Source organism: Lucilia cuprina, chromosome 5 (assembly GCF_022045245.1).
Source record: "Lucilia cuprina isolate Lc7/37 chromosome 5, ASM2204524v1, whole genome shotgun sequence".
Lineage (NCBI taxonomy): Eukaryota > Metazoa > Arthropoda > Insecta > Diptera > Calliphoridae > Lucilia > Lucilia cuprina.
Genome location: NC_060953.1, coordinates 28422181 through 28439605, shown reverse-complemented (window position 1 = coordinate 28439605; position 17425 = coordinate 28422181). Strand labels below are relative to the sequence as shown.

The window sequence follows — 17425 nt, the reverse complement described above, 5'->3', positions numbered from 1 at the left end:
ACAATCAAAACAAATACATATAACAATGTCAAAAGATAAAAAATCAAAAAATTAATAAATCAAATTAATTTCTTTGAATTTTCAATTCTTTTATTTTCTTTATTCCACATTTTAAACTAGGTTATGTTAGGTTAGCAGGCTGTCCCTTGCAGTTCGCATTAGGGGCACACTTGGGTCCATGTTGTGATCCCTTTGTGGTACCTGGAAAGAGAAAGAAAACGGTCGGCGTATTATTACACTTCGACCCATCTACTCTGGTTTCCTATCCAAACCATTTTGTCGCACGAATAAAGGAGTCTATCCTTCGGATGTCAGCCTCAGATAGATCCGTTAAATCGTGCATGACATTGGCTCCTAGCACATTCGATCTATGCTCCGCTAGGGCAGGACACTGACAGAGGAAGTGAACAGTACTCTCCTCTTCCTCTTTGTCTTGACAGCTTCTGCAGAAGTCATTACTAGGAAGGTCTAGTCTTCTAGCATGGAGCCCAAAAGGCCAGTGGCCAGTCACCACTGCAATCAAGTTTCGAAGATTTGCTCTCGGAAACTGAATTAGGACTCGTGATCTTCGTGGGTCATATGACGGCCACATGATCCTCGCCAGTCTCAGTCAGGTAGCCTCAGTCGACCATCTGTGTTGCGCAAGCTCGTGGAGTTTTTCGCGAATCGAGCGTTTGCAGTTTGAAAGCGGAATGCCAACGAAATTGTCGGTGTACTCTGTCGCTAGTGAGGAACCCAGTTTCGCAAGAGAGTCCGCGATGGTATTACCAGGTATCTGTCGATGACCTGGAATCCAATACAGTCCCACTGTGGAATGTTTCGCCATCTCGTTTAGAGATGCCCGGCATTCTAGGACCAGGTGTGATGTTGTATAAACACCACTTATAGCCCTTAGGGCAGCCAGACTGTCGGTATAAATTCGAATATCTTCCTGATATATTCGATAGAACCTGAGCCAGTTTGCAGCCCGTTTTATGGCTGATAGTTCAGCCTGAAGTACGCTACATTGGTCAGGAAGTTTAAAAGAAACTCCCGTTCCAGTATGTGCAATATAGAAGCCACCGCCTACGCCATCTTTCGATTTAGAGCCATCGGTGAAGACCTGATGCGAACCGTCACGGAGGATAGATTCCATCTCATTTGGGTCGTGTTGAATCGACACTGAAAAGCTTCTATCAAAAGATGGTTTGGGGGTGCAATAATCAATGTTTCCTGGCATTGCTCCTAGGAAGTTGATTATGGTAGAGTGGCCTGACTTAGTCATATGCCACCTACCGATTGTACTGAGTCTAATCGCTGAGTTGAGGGCAACCTCCTGAGCCATTAGATCAACAGGTAACCAATTCATCATGACAAAGATGGAGTGGTACGAAGGGCACCTGTTATCATTAGCGCCGCTGCGCGAAGGATTCCTTCAAATCTCTTTCGGTGGACGTCCAATAGTAGGGATTTCCACCAGACGAGTGCTCCATACATCAGTAAGGGCTTAACTACTATGTCGAAGAGCCATTTGGTATTCTTAGGATTAATACCCCAGGATCTGCCTATTGCTTTAACTCGACCCCATTCAAACGAGGGAGAGTGAAAGTGGGTAACTTGTATTTCCTGGTGAAGAGAACAAGTTCCGTTTTAGCTGGATTTACGCTTAGTCCGCTGTTTGTACTCCAGGTACTAAATGATCTAAGGGCAGTTTCCATTCTATCCGATATAGTGTCCAGGTATTTTCCAGATACTATGACAGACACGTCGTCCGCATACGCAATGACCCTAAAGCCCTTGGACCTAAGTTCCATGAGAAGAGGATTCAATGCAAGGTTCCATAGCAATGGAGACAGAACTCCACCTTGTGGAGTTCCGCGACTAGCCACTTTCGTGACATTTGCTGCTCCCATTTCCGAGACGATGACCCTTTTGGTCAGTAGTCTCTTTATGAAATCTTGAATAGGCTGGTTTATTCCCAGGCCATGTAAAGCCGATGTTATCGACTCAGGGTGTACATTATTGAAAGCCCCCTCAATATCAAGGAAGGCAACAAGTGTGTACTCCCCCTGCTCTAGAGTCCTTTCTTATAGGCATGTCGGGTCGCTGATAAGAGGTCAGGATTGATACTCATTCTCAGATGTATTCCAGTGTTTTGAGAAGAAAGGAGGACAGACTAATCGGTCTGAAGTCCTTTGGCTTCGTGTGAGAGGTCTTTCCTCCCTTCGGGATAAAGACCACTTTACACTTGGTCCAGGGTTCTTGTATATACGACCATTTAAGGCAGTATATAACCGAATTAGCCAAGGCATTAGATGGACAGCATTATGTTGCAAATCCGCAGGTATAATACTATCAGGACCCGGTGATTTAAATGGGTCAAAACTCTTAATTGCCCAGTTGATCCTATCTTCATGTATGGATATTTTGGTATCAGCTGGAAGATTTGAGAGCTGCATGTCAATTCGGTTTTCAGGAGATTGACAGCCTGGAAAATGCGTAGCCATTAGAACTTCCAAGGTTTCCTGGCTGCTGGTCGTCCAGTTTCCACATGATTTCTGAATGAAACTCGGGACTGGAGGAGTTGACGATAAGACTTTGCGATAAGACTTTGCGAAAAGACTTTGCGAAGTCGACTGGTCTCTTCCACGCCGCTACAGAAGGTTCTCCAAGATTTGCGCTTTGCATTTCTTATCAGATTTTTGAATCTTTTTACAGAGGTCTTGTAAGAAATCCAGTTTCCTGTTTTCTTTGCCTCATTAAATAGCCTTCGCGATTCTCTTCGAGATTTCGCAATGTCCGCAGACCACCATGGAGGTCTGCTTCTGCCATTGTAGGTCTTTTGTTCACATGCCAGTGAAGTCGCGTGTTCAAAAACGTGGTTTACCGTTTCCACCGAATGTCCGATATATTTTCAATGATCGGTATATTCTGGAGCGAACGTGAGATTAAAGCAGATTGCTTTTCCCAGTCTGTTCTTCTCCTGTTTCTAAAGGGTCTTGTGACCCCTACATTAGCTACGATTTCAAAATCGATATATTGATGGTCAGAGAAGGAGCAGTCGTTCGAGACATGCCATCCCCTGATCCAATCATGATGCATAGTGCTAACTAGCGTGATATCAAGAACTTCCCTTCTGTTTGAAACAATAAAGGTCGGTTCGGATCCTGTATTTAAAATATCAAGATTATTGCATAGAATGAAGTTAAATATTGACTCACCTCTAGCATTTATATCCGAGCTTCCCCAGACAGTGTGGTGGGCATTTGCATCAGCCCCCATGATGATCGGCATTCCCTTGGTGTTAGCCATCTCAATGGGTCTGCAGACCAAGCTGTTTGGTGGTTGGTCGCTGTGGTCGTGAGCCATGTAAGCGGATATTACCAGTATAGCACCTACACTGGTTTCCCATGTGGCTACAACGGTGTCTTCATCACTGAAATCAGAGAGAATGAAGATGTTAAGACTGCTTTTAGCTACTATACAGGATCTAATCTTACCAGATCTTCTTTGGTATAGTATCTTATAGCTTTTCATGCCTAGTCCGCTCACCCTTTCTTGGTGGATCCAGGGTTCCTGGACTAAGGCGAGCTCCTCCCCACCAACGCCCATACGGAGGAGCAGAGCAGCCGAAGCTGCTTTGAATTGGTGGAGATTAATTTGAGTTAATCTCACCATCTCCTTTTGTGTCAAAGTGCAACACTGTGACGTTGGCGTCCTCCTTGTCTGAGGCAAGGAGATCGTCTTCGTCAACTGACAGTTCCACTTCGTCAAAGAAACCCTTAACCAATCGAGAGGTTGATTTAGTGGTACTTTGGCTGAGTGAAACATCAGTCTCGTCGCATGACATCTCTGCAGAAGATTGTTCAGGATCGGGATCATCCCTTTCCAGCAGTCCCTTGTCGTCGCCTCGGTAGACACGGAGGAAGATCGACTCGAAGCCGTAGTAGACCTTCCCCTGTTTCTCACGAAGCGGCGCCAGTGACTCCTGGTTCAGAATCACCACAATCCTTCTGGAGCTGCCTACTGGTTGGGAGACCCTGACGACCTTCCAATCTTGTGTTGGAAGGTCCGGATTCCCAACCCGTAGGAGTTCCATTATCTCCGCCTTTTTGTGAGGTTCCGCGGGGATTATGGCAGTGGATCTAGGCCTTCGTGGGATCTCGTCCACAGAGACCACTTCCAGCTTAGCGCCTTCCCACGGATCCTTGATGCGAGCGACAGCCTGCTTCAGGAGCGAAGCTGAACGCTCATTGGAACAAGCCATTAGTTTCACACGATTGTGAAACCAACCGCCGTCCTCACACTGAGGGGGGGGGACCAGGGTTCTGTTTAAGAACTTCCCAGAACACCCCCATCAGTTTCTTGCGTACTATGTCCCATCTAGATGGGGACATAGCGCCGTCGATGTCACTCCTGTCGATGACAGCACGCGTGAGATGGTCCTTGGCCACCTCACTGAAGGTCCTGTCATGCGGCTTGGGGAGTGACGGTTTTGGACGTTTTGTCCTGGGCTGCTGGCCCTGAGGATTGGTCTCCTCCTCAGAACGTTGCCGTTTAGGCGAGTCTTTGGACGTGAGGGGGGACTTTTCTCCAGAACAGCCAGTTTTTCCTTAGCCCATTGGAGAGAGGACTTATCCTCTTCGTAGACCTATCAGCACGGCCTGCATGAGTCAACACACATAAGCCCTCGCATCGCGTCAAGATGACTACCCTTCGCGAGGGACATTTTAAACTAATAAATAAACTGTTTTTAATAAAATTTTAGTTTTTTTGTTTTTGTAAACAGCTATTTGTTTTTGATTTCAGTGTTTATCTTTTTTTATGCTAAAATCGTTTGAATTTTTGTTTATAATGAAAGAAATGAAAGAACAAAAATTATATTTTTGTGAATATCCCGAATTTTGAGATTATTTTAACAGCTTCAAAATTTTTTTAAAACATTACTTCGAATTTTCGAACTTAATTTTAAATACTCCAACATAGCATTGTAGTGTCATCAAGTGTACTCTAAATTTCAGATAATTTGGGCCACAAGAAGTGGTTTTAATGGCTTTAACAATTTTTCGAACTTAAGTTTGAATTTTCGAAAATTTTATTTTTAGTTCTTATGACCCAGATATTATTTTAAGAGCATAAACAATTTGTCGAACATAACTTAAAATTTTCGAATATAATTTCGAATATTCGAACATAACATTGTATTGTCATTAGCTGTACTTACAACCGCCAAATTTCAGCAAATTCGGGCTACCGGAATTATTCTTAAAACAATTTTCTGCAATTAATTTGTCGTTCGTCTGCGTAAGAAATAGAAATAAAGCTATCGCATAGTTCGTTACGTATGACGAATTTCGTAATACGCAATGATTGTGTACATTTTCATATACCCAAATGTGTTCTATTTCTTACGACGAATATTCGTTCCGAAAAATTTTTCGTTCGTCCCAATTGTGCGTATACTATTAATAGTAAAAAGGTAGTATTATGACCTCGACGAAAGGCGTATTGTGAAGGAACAATGCTACCATTAACAAACGATAGTATTTGATTTTTGAGTATGTGCTCCACAACTTTAGAGAGCGCAGGAAGAATCGAAATGGGCCTTAAGTCATCAACCCCGTAAACAGTACCAAATTTCGGAATAGGGAGCACTCGGGCTACCTTCCATAAGCAGGGAAAATATAGAGTTTACAAGGAATATCAAAAGATTCAATATAGGGAAAAATTATTTTGAGAAAATTGATCGGTATGGAATCAGTGTCGACAGATTTGGACTTAACTTTACACATAGCCAGCCATAACTCATCCTGAGTAACACTCCTAAAAGAAAATGACCCAACAAGATTATCAAAATCAAAGTATTCATTAACCTCATCCCCATTCAAATCGTAATCAGTCCAGTTGTCACCAGTAAATCCACGTCCTTTAAAAAATGTTCACATAGCGAATGAATCTAAGCCTGAAAACATTCGAGCAACATATTTTTTTTTCTTTGTCTTCGAATAATATTTTTGGCCCTATTCCTATAACGACAAAAAACTCATTACTAGAAGATATTCGGAACTCAGAATATGCTAGGTCCCTAAGAGATCTAGCTAGTATAACCGAGCTCGACTTCATCCAACAATCAAGTTCATCCGGAACTTTCCTCCTAACAACCAGTACATACGCAAACAAGGATTTTATCATGGTGCTTAAAAATTAAGTCTGTAAATCGACACATGAAGAATTGAAAAAGGGAGTTTGGTAAAAATTCGTCAAAAAAGAAGAAATGCTATCCCAGTAAATTCCATTAAAGTTTTTATATTCGAAAAAACCTAAAGAATTCTCCACTTTAATATGAAAATAGTCAAAAATCAGTGCATGATGGGAAACCGAGGGAAAATGTACATGATTTGAGGAGTACATAGCGAAACTACTACTTACGAGCCAAAAGTCTAATGAAGGTGTCGAGGAATGAGCAACATCAAAGTAATTTGGTTTAGAATTATGGAAAACCGTTAGCTTACATCTCAAATAGATTGATCTTACAAGTCTTGCTTTGGTAGTATCAAGCAAATTGCAATTGAAATCACCAACAATAACTTCAACCATGTATCAGATATAGCCATTAAATCAAAGTTACTTCCTACAATACTTTTAAATTCATAAAATTTAACAGAATTAGCATTATAAAATAAAAAAAATGCATCAAATAATGTTAAAAGTATTTTATTTTTCTGTAAATATTCATAAACATTCTCTTCCTGGAATAATTGCGACTAGAAAACTCATTTGCTACATTTTTTTGGCTATCAATGAACAAAATTGTCATCGATTGGTCTTGTGTTGTGTCAACATTCCAAAATTAGTAGATGTATAAAAAGCCAACTTGCAAATTGTAACTAACCGGTGTTCAATGATTCATTTGGACCTCGTTGGACCTTTTCCTCCATCAGAGGGATGTTGAAATATATTAACATATGTTGATCGTTTCAGCCCTTTGCCTGAAGCTTTTTCACTTAAAGATATTAAAGCTGAGACCGTGTTCAGAGATTTCTATATCGTTATGGTGTTCTAAGTATTATAGTAACTAATCAAGGTAGTCAATTTACATCCCCCATGTTCAGTGAGATTACAAAGAATTTGGGTATAGTTAACAATCATACTATCCACAAGCAAATGGAATGGTAGAACGTTTTCACCGGACACTGAAGCCGTACTCACTAAGTTTTTTGTTTACCAAGATCTCAAGCAGTGTTCTTATGTTTGAGTAAGACGAGATTGTTACTTAAAACCTACAGCCTAAATATGCTGGACCGTTCCAAATTTTGCAACGTAATCAAGAAACGTTTAAAATTTTGGTTCAAAATACATAGGAAACTAAATCCGTAGACAGATTCAAGCCCGCATTTTTTCTTAAAATAAGTAAGATACAAACATATCATGGTGAAATATTTTGACGGTATTTAATCATAATATTATATTTTAAAATTGTTACAATAACGATAATATTGTCACTATCGATACCTTACTTGTTCATTAAAAGGCAACTTGTTAATTTGGATACATTAAAGTTTATGAAAAATTATTTTTGAAATATTTTATTACGAAGGTTGTATAAAATGCTTTATACGGACTCGGAATTTTTTTTAATTCCAGGCGATTTTTCGAAAAAAGGTCCTCGCTATTTTCAATTCAATATTAATCAATTTATCAATTTAAAATTCAAAACTGGGAGTAAAATTTTAAACTCAACCTGAAAAATCGTGTCTCACTTAGGTTTATTCTAGAAAACTCAATCATGTATTTTTTCTAATACATTATTAAATTCTTCAAATTCTCGTATTTTAGAAGTTCGCCAGGAAGCTGTCCAACAAGCGCTTGCAGCTTTGAAATCTAGATCTAAGCCAAATTTACCAATGCCATCTAAAAGAAGTTCGGTTCTTAATAAGAGTCCTGAACGAGCCAATGAGGACACAGGTATTTTGAATGTTGTTGTTAGACTTGTTTTCACAATGTTATAATTTCGTATAATTATTTACTTTGCCTTCAGAGTCGTCAACAGGCGATGAATCTATTCCGGAAGAGATAATATCTCCCGACAAAGAATACAATTATCCTCGAGACCATGTTGGAAACATGGTTGAACAGAACATAAGACCACCAATACGAGAATCGTCTAAAGGAATAGCTTCTGGTAAAAATAGTCAACCTGAACGCAGACAAAAACAGGCATTACCTCCATTGGTGAGTACATTCCATCGAACAAAATGTTTAATATATAACTATATATAAATAAAATATAATTTTCTTTTGATATCAATTGTAATTCGCACATGAAAATCTTTCTTTAAAAAGGTTCATGATACATTCATGCATGTCATACATGGGTGTAGTTAATTATATCGACTAAATAGTTAACGATTTCATTAACATTCAATTGGAAATTATTTTTTCTAATGCAACTATTTTTTAGTAATTACTTAAACAAAAATCGACATTAATAATTGAGTTTATTTTAACAGATTTTACTTTGAATTTTGAAGTTAATTTCGAATATTATATTGTATTGTCATTAGGTGAAATCATGCATGTCAAATTTCATCCCATTCGGACTACAATAACTAGTTTTAACTGATTTAAAAAATTTTCGAACCCGAGTTCGAATTTTCTATGTTTTATAAACAGCAGTAGAAACAGGTTCTACTGCCTTACGTTAGTGCTTAGCGAAAGCAAAAATATGTAAACATTAATACAATCGGTTGTGTTTTCTTCTATTAATTCTGTACTTTAATACAACTTCGTCTACTTTACTTTAATGAACGCGCGGAGCACTAATATAAAGCAGATACTCCAAATCTAAAAGCGAGGAAGGTACCACTTACTCGCCAAAAGAAGGTGCTGATGCCCTTTCCAAAATTTCGCAAGGCGCCGATTGAAAGGGCTGTCAAAACCGGGCCGATAAAACGATACCCAAAGCATCATTAACAAGTAGGAACTGGTAATTTTAAGGAGTCAAATCCTAAAGTGTGGAGGAAATCACTCACTCGCTAGAAGACAGAACAGCAGTGCTGTCTAAAATTAGGAAAGTGTCGATTAAAACGACTGGTATTCCTATGCCTGGTAAGGACCCCGCAGTGAAATCAATGGTACCCACTGCATCAATTGCCACTTCAGTTTACCCGGAGGAGTCAAACCCAACGAGCGGGGAGGTGATCACCAACTCGCTAGAAGAAAATTTAAATGGATGACAATGCCTGAGGTTATCCAAATAAACCTCCACCGGAGTGAGACGGCTACGGTCTGATGACTAAAATTAGCACAGGCCAGATACATCACGTAAATTTCCATTTTTTCTACGTTGATACAGGATTTCGACATCGGTTGCAACGGTACTGAAGCAAGGTCGTGGCAACATACATATACCTTGCATCTGTTTACCTGCCTTTCGATTCTCCGACACTACCATCAACATAGATGAACCTATATTGGAGGAAGGGGAGGTTAACTCGGAGGAAGTGACAAGAGCTTCGCTCACTATAAAGCTGAAATTCACATATACCCCCATTAAATGGCAGGATGCTAGGGTAATATTTATACCTAAGCCAGCTTTGCGACACCGATAAGTCGTACGTCCTTTATACTTAAAACCTTGGAACGGATAGTCGATAGTATGGTTAAAAGCGGTATACCCGAAAAAGATCTAAAATGTAAGAAGCATGCTTATGTGAAGGGACGATCGGTGGATACCGCCTTAAACGTTGTCCACCACATAGGTGCATCCTTTGATAGCAAACTATATACACTGGCTTTATGCATAGACATCAAAGGCGCCTTCAATAACGTGCACATTGATACTCTTATCCAGTCCCTAGACCAGTTTTATGTTGACTGGGTGCTCCGTAACTGGATCAACCACATGCTAAGGAATAGATGGATAAGCTGCGAGATTTACGATAAAACTATCAGAAAAAGGTATTTCGCGGTATACCACAGAATGGCTTTTTGTGACCTTTACTCTTTGTTATCACGATTAATAGCCTTCTAAGGACCCTAACCGAGAAATGACTTAGAACTGTCTGTCTGTAGGAGAACTTTAATGAAATGGACTCTTAGTCCTACTATGACAAATTACTTTTAAAAAAGGGTAGTTAGACCAATTCTAGCTTATGCTTTAATAATCTGGTGGACTGCTTTAGATAAAAAGTGCAATATCAAACTTCTACAGGGAGTTCAGCGTACATGCTGCTTGGGTATAAGTGGTGTCATGTGTACTACTTCAACCAAGGCTCTGGAAACGTTGCTAGATATTCCACCCGTCCGGCACTTACAGCCGGACGGCTCTTTACTTTCGGCGAACTGGCCAAGAGCGGTTTACTGTACACATTATGTGGTTATACACAATCATTGGACGTGCCTGATCGTATACCAGACACAGAATATGTCGAAACTTTGAAACGCTGATCCAATATAGAATGTCTTGGTCAAGCGGAACATAAGGGTAAATACCAGTAGGGATCCGTTGTTACACGGATGGCTCTAAATTGGGGGATAAAGTGGGGCTGGGGTTCTGTATTGAAGATCCAGAAGCAGTTTACTAAACCATAACACAAGCTTCCAGACAGAAGTACGAGCATTAACGGAATGCGTAAATTGGATTAGTATAAATATGGCGCCCACTGCGCTTAATATATTTACCGACAGCCAGAAGGAAATTAGAGCGATGTCAGAAAATATAACTATATCTAAGACCTCATTGGATTGTAAGAAATCTTTAACTGAAAACTCTCCCAGAGGTAAGGTTCACATCATATGGGTACCAGGGAGCTCAATGGTCGAACTAAAAGAACGACAGCGCGCACAGTTTTTAAAACCATACGGCATAAATAAAAGCCAGGTCTACTCTTTTACCACTGATAATGGAGCCAACGTTTTTAAAACATCAAAGCTATTGCAAGAATATTTGGAATATGATATTGAAAACGAAAAAAATTTTAGTGAGGTATTTGACAATGTGACAACAAGTATTTCGGAGACATTGTCGGTTGTACATTGTGCAGCACATACATTGCAATTGGCAGCTTGGGATGATTTAAAACATTTAAAAGAAAACATAAACAGTTGTCGGGAAAAAGGTAAACTTATTAGAAAAAAATGCGGGAATAAAAAGCTAGCCCACTGCCCGTATTAGATAATACGACAAAATGTAGTTCTACTTTTGAAATGGTAGAATCATTAATAGCAACTAAAATTTGGATTGAATCCGACATCAACTTTACAGTAGAGGTCGACTGGAATTTTGCTATGACATTTAAAGAAAGTTTGAAGCCAATTGCCGATGCGACCACCTTGTTACAATATAAAGAACTCGTAATGGGCGATTTTTACAGAGAATGGCTTTTGTGTGAAACTGAATTAGAAGATATGTCAAACTTAAACTATATTGCAAAATTATTGTTGAATGCCTTAAAAAAACGAAAAGAAGTGTAAGTTGATAATAAGGCCTTTATAGCTGCAATATATATGGACCAACGATTTTGTTTCAAGGGTTCCAACTACATTAGTGAGGACCAAAAGAAGACTGCTCTTGTATTTTAATTATTTTTTTAATAAGGAATAAAAAGTAGATAATTGAGCAAAGCGCAACAAATTCAACTAATTTTTATTTTGTAGTCTCATCTACTAACAATTTATAATAAATTAAAACTAAGTGGGGAAATCAAAGAAAAAATTGTTGAAGAAGGCAGTTTTGAAGCAAATGTGTCGTCACCATATGAAAATATAGAGGATCGTTATAGAAAATTAGAAATAAAAACTGCTCTAAGTTTCTCAAGGCGAAATTATTGCAGTTCTATCCAAGAAAGCCTAGAAAATTTGAATTATGAAGGAAAACTGCCTTTTAATACTAATATTTTAACATTTTGGAAATCAAAGAGTTTTAAAAACAATTTAATATCCAAAAGTAGAAGTAGTGTTTTACTAATGAAGCTTAATCCTACACTTATTGAAAAAATTTCATATTAAATATTAGAAAATTTTGCCAACATATGTATTATGTGGTAAAATCATTTTTATTTTGCCTTCTTGTTTGCTAAAATGATTATACGAATTAATTGTTGATGTTGAGTTTTTAAAATATTCACTGTATATACATATACATGTATTAACTTTTTGTTAAAAAATTAAAAAAAAACTTTTTTTGTACAAAAAAAGTTTTTTCTTTCAAATTTTTTTATAGAACAAAAGAGTTTTGAACTTTTACGATAAATATTGTTTGTTGTCTTTTGTTATTTTGAATTTGAATTTATACCATTACCATAACTGACATATAATTAGTATACATACCAAGGTATCGGTTTAATATATATTTATCTAACTAATTTTTGGAAAATGTATAGAAAACATTCTTCTGAAAGCATAGTCCAAATTTCAATACGATACGATAAAGAGATCTCGAGATATATCACTTCAAAAATAAAAAACATCCCGGGTATGTGAGTATTGACATAACGGTTAACACGTAATTTTCAATATATTCTGCAGTTTATGCCCTGGGAATAATGTCGCAGATATGCAGATAAAGAAGTTAAATTTAAAAAAAAAATTAAAATAAACTTTAATTGAACTTTACTTGTTTATCTAAATTACATATTCATATAAAAATGGAATTAAGATTTGCATAAACTGCAATAATGTTTTGATTATATGTTATTCATTGCAGCCCATATCCGATGTAAGTTGTATGGAATCTTCAATATCAGGATTTCGAAAAGATAATTGTGACTATTTGGACAATATGGACCCTCCGAAATCTTGTAAGTACAGTTTTGAAATTTTGATTATTTAGTATTCATGTTATACATAAGTGCAATTTCGTGTCAAGTGATCGATTAAAAAAAAATGATTTGGATGAAGTTTATATCAAGGTTAGCACTAGTAGTCAGATACAAATTTTCAGCTCTATCGGTCAAAAACTGTCGGACTTAGAGGGCGCCAAAGTTTTATATTTTGGTTATAGCGGGTTCTATTTTCATCTACTGGTCATTTTCTTTATTTATTTTTTCTTTTTTTTTCAACAAAATCCCAATTTTTACTCAGAAGAAAGCTTTTACAAGGGGATGTCTATCAAAAAAATTATTTTTTAACTCAAGAATAGAATTTTACAATATTTGGCAATGATTTTTGTTTTAACAAAGTCCTTATTCCAATTTTAATCAAAATTTAGAAATTAACTTCTAATTTTTCAAATTAATTTCATTAAACATTCAAAATAATTTTTCCCTTCGTTTTTTTATATCGATCATGTAGTAAATTTGATTTTGTATATTTCACACTGAAAATAATTTATGCCTCATGTTTCGGCGTCAATCCGTTTTAGTTCAATGAAAGTATACAAAATGAATTAATGATAGAATTAATTGTTAAGTTATCTTACTTTTTAAGAGCGAAAAAGCATGTGGAAAGGACAGTGAAACTCTGGAGCACTTTCTTTGCCACTGCCAGGCATTCATCGATGTTAGATCCAAGTATCATAGATGGAAGTGATGTTATTCCGGAAATAACATTCCTGACTAACACTGATTGGAAGATTTTTAGGAATTACGTTCAGGAAACTGAGTTTCTGAACACTGAAAAATAATTCGTTTAGTTCTTATTTTTTCATAATAAGGAGCGCACAACAGGCCAGATAGTAGCCTAGGAGTATTTCTTCGGATTTGATGTAGTATACATCCTCCTATCAACCTAACCTAACGTAAGAGAAAACATTTGAGAAAGAGTAATTTTTGAAGTTTTAAAAAATTATAAGTTTGATAGTTTGCAACCGATTTTCCAATCAAATATTGTGTTTAATGATCAAGTGTAGCTTTTTAATAAAAAAAAGAAATCCAAAATTCAGTGGCAAGGATTTCGAAATAACTATTTGAGTTCACATTTCTTACAAAGGGTTAATAAAGAGTAATTTGCTTGGGAAATTATTCACAAAGGAATTCTACATTAGCAAAGTCAACAAAGATGACCGCCCGGGTTTATATGGCTATTTCATCTTTTTGTACATATCTATTGTATAATTCAGATAATTATTAAAACTAATTTATTAAAACGTCTATATTTCTAAATTAAATAGTTTTTAATCATAAACCATTAAATTTTAGCATTTTTTTAAGTTTTATCATGTGCAAAAAACCTTAAAGAAAAACGTCTTTATAACGTATACTATACATTATGCAGAATTTCATTTTGTAAAATTTTGAATTCAATAAGTTATTACTCAGAGAAAGATAATTGAAAACTGAAATATAATTTTTATACATACTGGGGTATGTTGGCTATTGATACACGAGGTAAAAATAGAAAATCGGTCATAAATCGGTTTAAAATATATATATCCAACTAATATTTGGAAAGTGTTTAGAAAACATTACTCTAAAAGCAAATTTTAAACTGATACGATATAAAGATTACGAGATATATTATTGATTGTATTGACTAGAGTGTCAATTATTCGCGTTAAAAATTATTCGAATAAAAACAAACAATATTTTTTTTAATTCGAATAAAGTCGAGAAAATTTTAGAAATTATTATTTTATTCGAATAATTTAAAAATATATAAATAAAACTTGCCAAACACCTCCAAAATCTTAAGATGTTTTACGATGTTTTTTGCTCTGCGCACAAAATGAAGTGTAAAATAGAATAATGTTGTACGACAAGCATTTCTATGTTGCGACCCTTTTGCAAAAATATCAAAACATTTTGATCTTTCGTACATCCAACTCACAACTTATTATAGCTATCCTACACACTTTGCAATTTAGTAACCAAGCTTCTCACATTTTATCAGTGGTTGTATCGTGTATGCCTTGCTTTAGGAACCACCTGTTTCACTTATTGCAAGCATTTAAAAAAGTAATAGAATGACTTCTAAAACAAAGCATTCCACTTTTAACATTGCAAAAAGTATTAAAAGATTTGTTTCAATTATAACAGATCTTTTGATTTAGTATTCGTTTTACAAAAAATTAATGTAATTCTTTATTCAATATTATAATAAAACATGGGTAAAAAGTAACATTAAAATTTTATTTAGAAGAAAAACAAAAATTTTTCCTGGATTATTCGAATGACAACCCTAGTATTGACATATGCATTGAAACTCAAATCGCACAATTATTTATTTGGTACTGCAATGGTGAAGTAAACACTTGAAAGATTCTAAAATGGACTTTTGTTTTTTAAGTAAATTTTTGAGCGAGCGCTGACGCCCCTTAAAAAATAAAAAAAATGCGAAAAACTGCCAAATTTTCCAATATGTTTGACAAAACAGAACTTGAAGTATTTAATAAAAATTTTCAAATTACAAGTCTTCGTAAAAATTGGTGGAAAATTCCTTATTTACGCCGAAAATGGTTGTAATCTTAAATCGTTTACTCAACATTTTAAAAGTAATATAACATTCTGAAGCTCTACACTAAAGCTCTAACTTAATATTTACAACCATTTTGTAACAAGTCAACTGTTGCTGTACCCAAAAGAAGAGATTGACGAATGAAGGGATGTATGGTGCCGCTTATTACAAGTAGAACAGTAATATACACTGGTACAATCTTGAACATTATTTTTAGCTAGTAAATGACTCTGTTTTTTACATATAAAAAAAGACTAATGCCAAAAAAATTTCATTTTGATTCAAATAGAATTTACATTCGGAATGTGTCCAACAACATTATGAATTTGTACCTACAAGTCTGTTTCTGTTGTCCAAATTGTAATATTTGTTGCCCCAACTGCAAAAATGGTTGTCTTAACAGTTTAATATACTTTTGCTCCAAATGCAAAAATTGTTGTTAAATCCGTTCGCTATTGTTCACTTTTGCATTTATGGACTTGAATATTAACATTTTAAACATATTTTCTAAAATTTTTGTTAAATAATTTATTATTTTTTGATTTTGTTTGACATTGTATTTAAGTGTTTATAAATATTGTAACTGAACAGAATTTGAACAGGGATTTCATGAAACAAGTCGAATAAACTTGCCCACTTGCACAAATGGGAAACTTAAGCGTTTAAATGAAAACCCTTACTTTTGTTCTGTGTGCAGAAATTGTTGTTGGGCACAATCGCTTTAATAATAAAAAAATAATCCTAAAAGGTATTTTGTTTCGTTAAATGTTGTCCGGTTAATTTCTTCCGAAGTTTAGAAAAAATAAAAGCAAAAAGATATAAAACACAAAAATTGCTTAAAAACTTTTAAAGTTATTGCAAAAATTTGAAATGTGACAAAAAAATTTACTTATATTTGAGATATATTCTAAAAAAAAATTCTTACTTGAAATATATTAATAATTACTGGAATAATAGTTTTTGTCCGTATATGATAACGCGAAAAGTTTGTCTAAAAAGTTTGATTTTTTAACGGTTGTTTCAAATCTCCAACTTCAGTTTTATTGAAACTTTGTTAAACAAATATAAAAATTTTTAGAAGATCTCATGGGAATTTATGGACAACAGATAAGTGAATAAATCTGTGAAAAAATTAGATCAATAATTCTTACAGTTTAGCTGTACTCGACGGATTTCGGAAAAATGCATTTTTTTGTAAAATTTTAGAGAATACGTATTAATTCATTACTTTAAACAAATTATTTTTAGGGTATTTAAGATCACATATATATTCCAAATGTCAAATCGGACATTTTTGGACAATTTCGCAAAATTGTGAATTCTTAGTGTACCATGTCGAAATATTATATATTCTATCTCTTATAGTTTTTAGATATACAAATAATTTTCTATTTTATTCATATGGGGGCTCCGAGCTCAAATGAAAATTCGCCTTTATTTCTCCAAAATGTTCAGATGAATATTAAAATTCTTTGTGCAAAATTATACTCGTTGAGATACGGATATGTTAAACATAATTATGAACTTAAAATCCCTATTCGGCGGGTTCAGTTGTATGGGGACTAGGTGAAATAACGGACCGATGTCAACCATTTTCAGACTTCGATGATCATGTGCCAATTATTCCCAAAATTGAGATAATTTCCATTAGGAGAAATAATGGACCGATTTCAATAGGCTTCGTCCTAGGGACAGGAGAAGATCATGTACCCTATTTCGGCTTCGTCTGCGGTAGCATAGATGATCATGCGCCAATTATCTCTAAAATTGAGACATGCAAGGTTTACAAGCCCTAATCGGGGGCTAGGTGAATTTTGCAATGAAAATGAACCAAAGTATATTAACGAAGGGGTGGATACAACTAATTATTGTTGTACTTTTTAAGTTTCTATACTACATAATTAGTAGTTTTTGTAGTTATTAACTTTTTAAAGTGGTTTTCCTTTCAAGATAATTTGCAAATTATAATAATTAACCAAAATGTAATATAATTTTGTTTAATATTTACCTTTAATATGTATATATTTAATTACAACAAATTTGTGTTTTTATA

At 35.4% G+C, this 17425-nt stretch overlaps 1 protein-coding gene across 3 annotated transcripts in view; it reads left to right on the top strand.

Annotated features, from left to right (window-relative positions):
- Positions 1 to 17425, top strand: part of LOC111684114 (disco-interacting protein 2) — a 229272-nt gene that overhangs the window by 57245 nt on the left and 154602 nt on the right. For all 3 annotated transcript variants that reach the window (XM_046952776.1, XM_046952777.1, XM_046952775.1), the window contains 3 exons: positions 7816 to 7944; positions 8018 to 8211; positions 12686 to 12779. In XM_046952776.1, coding sequence (XP_046808732.1) covers positions 7816 to 7944; positions 8018 to 8211; positions 12686 to 12779 — 417 coding nt within the window. The remainder of the gene's footprint in view (positions 1 to 7815; positions 7945 to 8017; positions 8212 to 12685; positions 12780 to 17425) is intronic.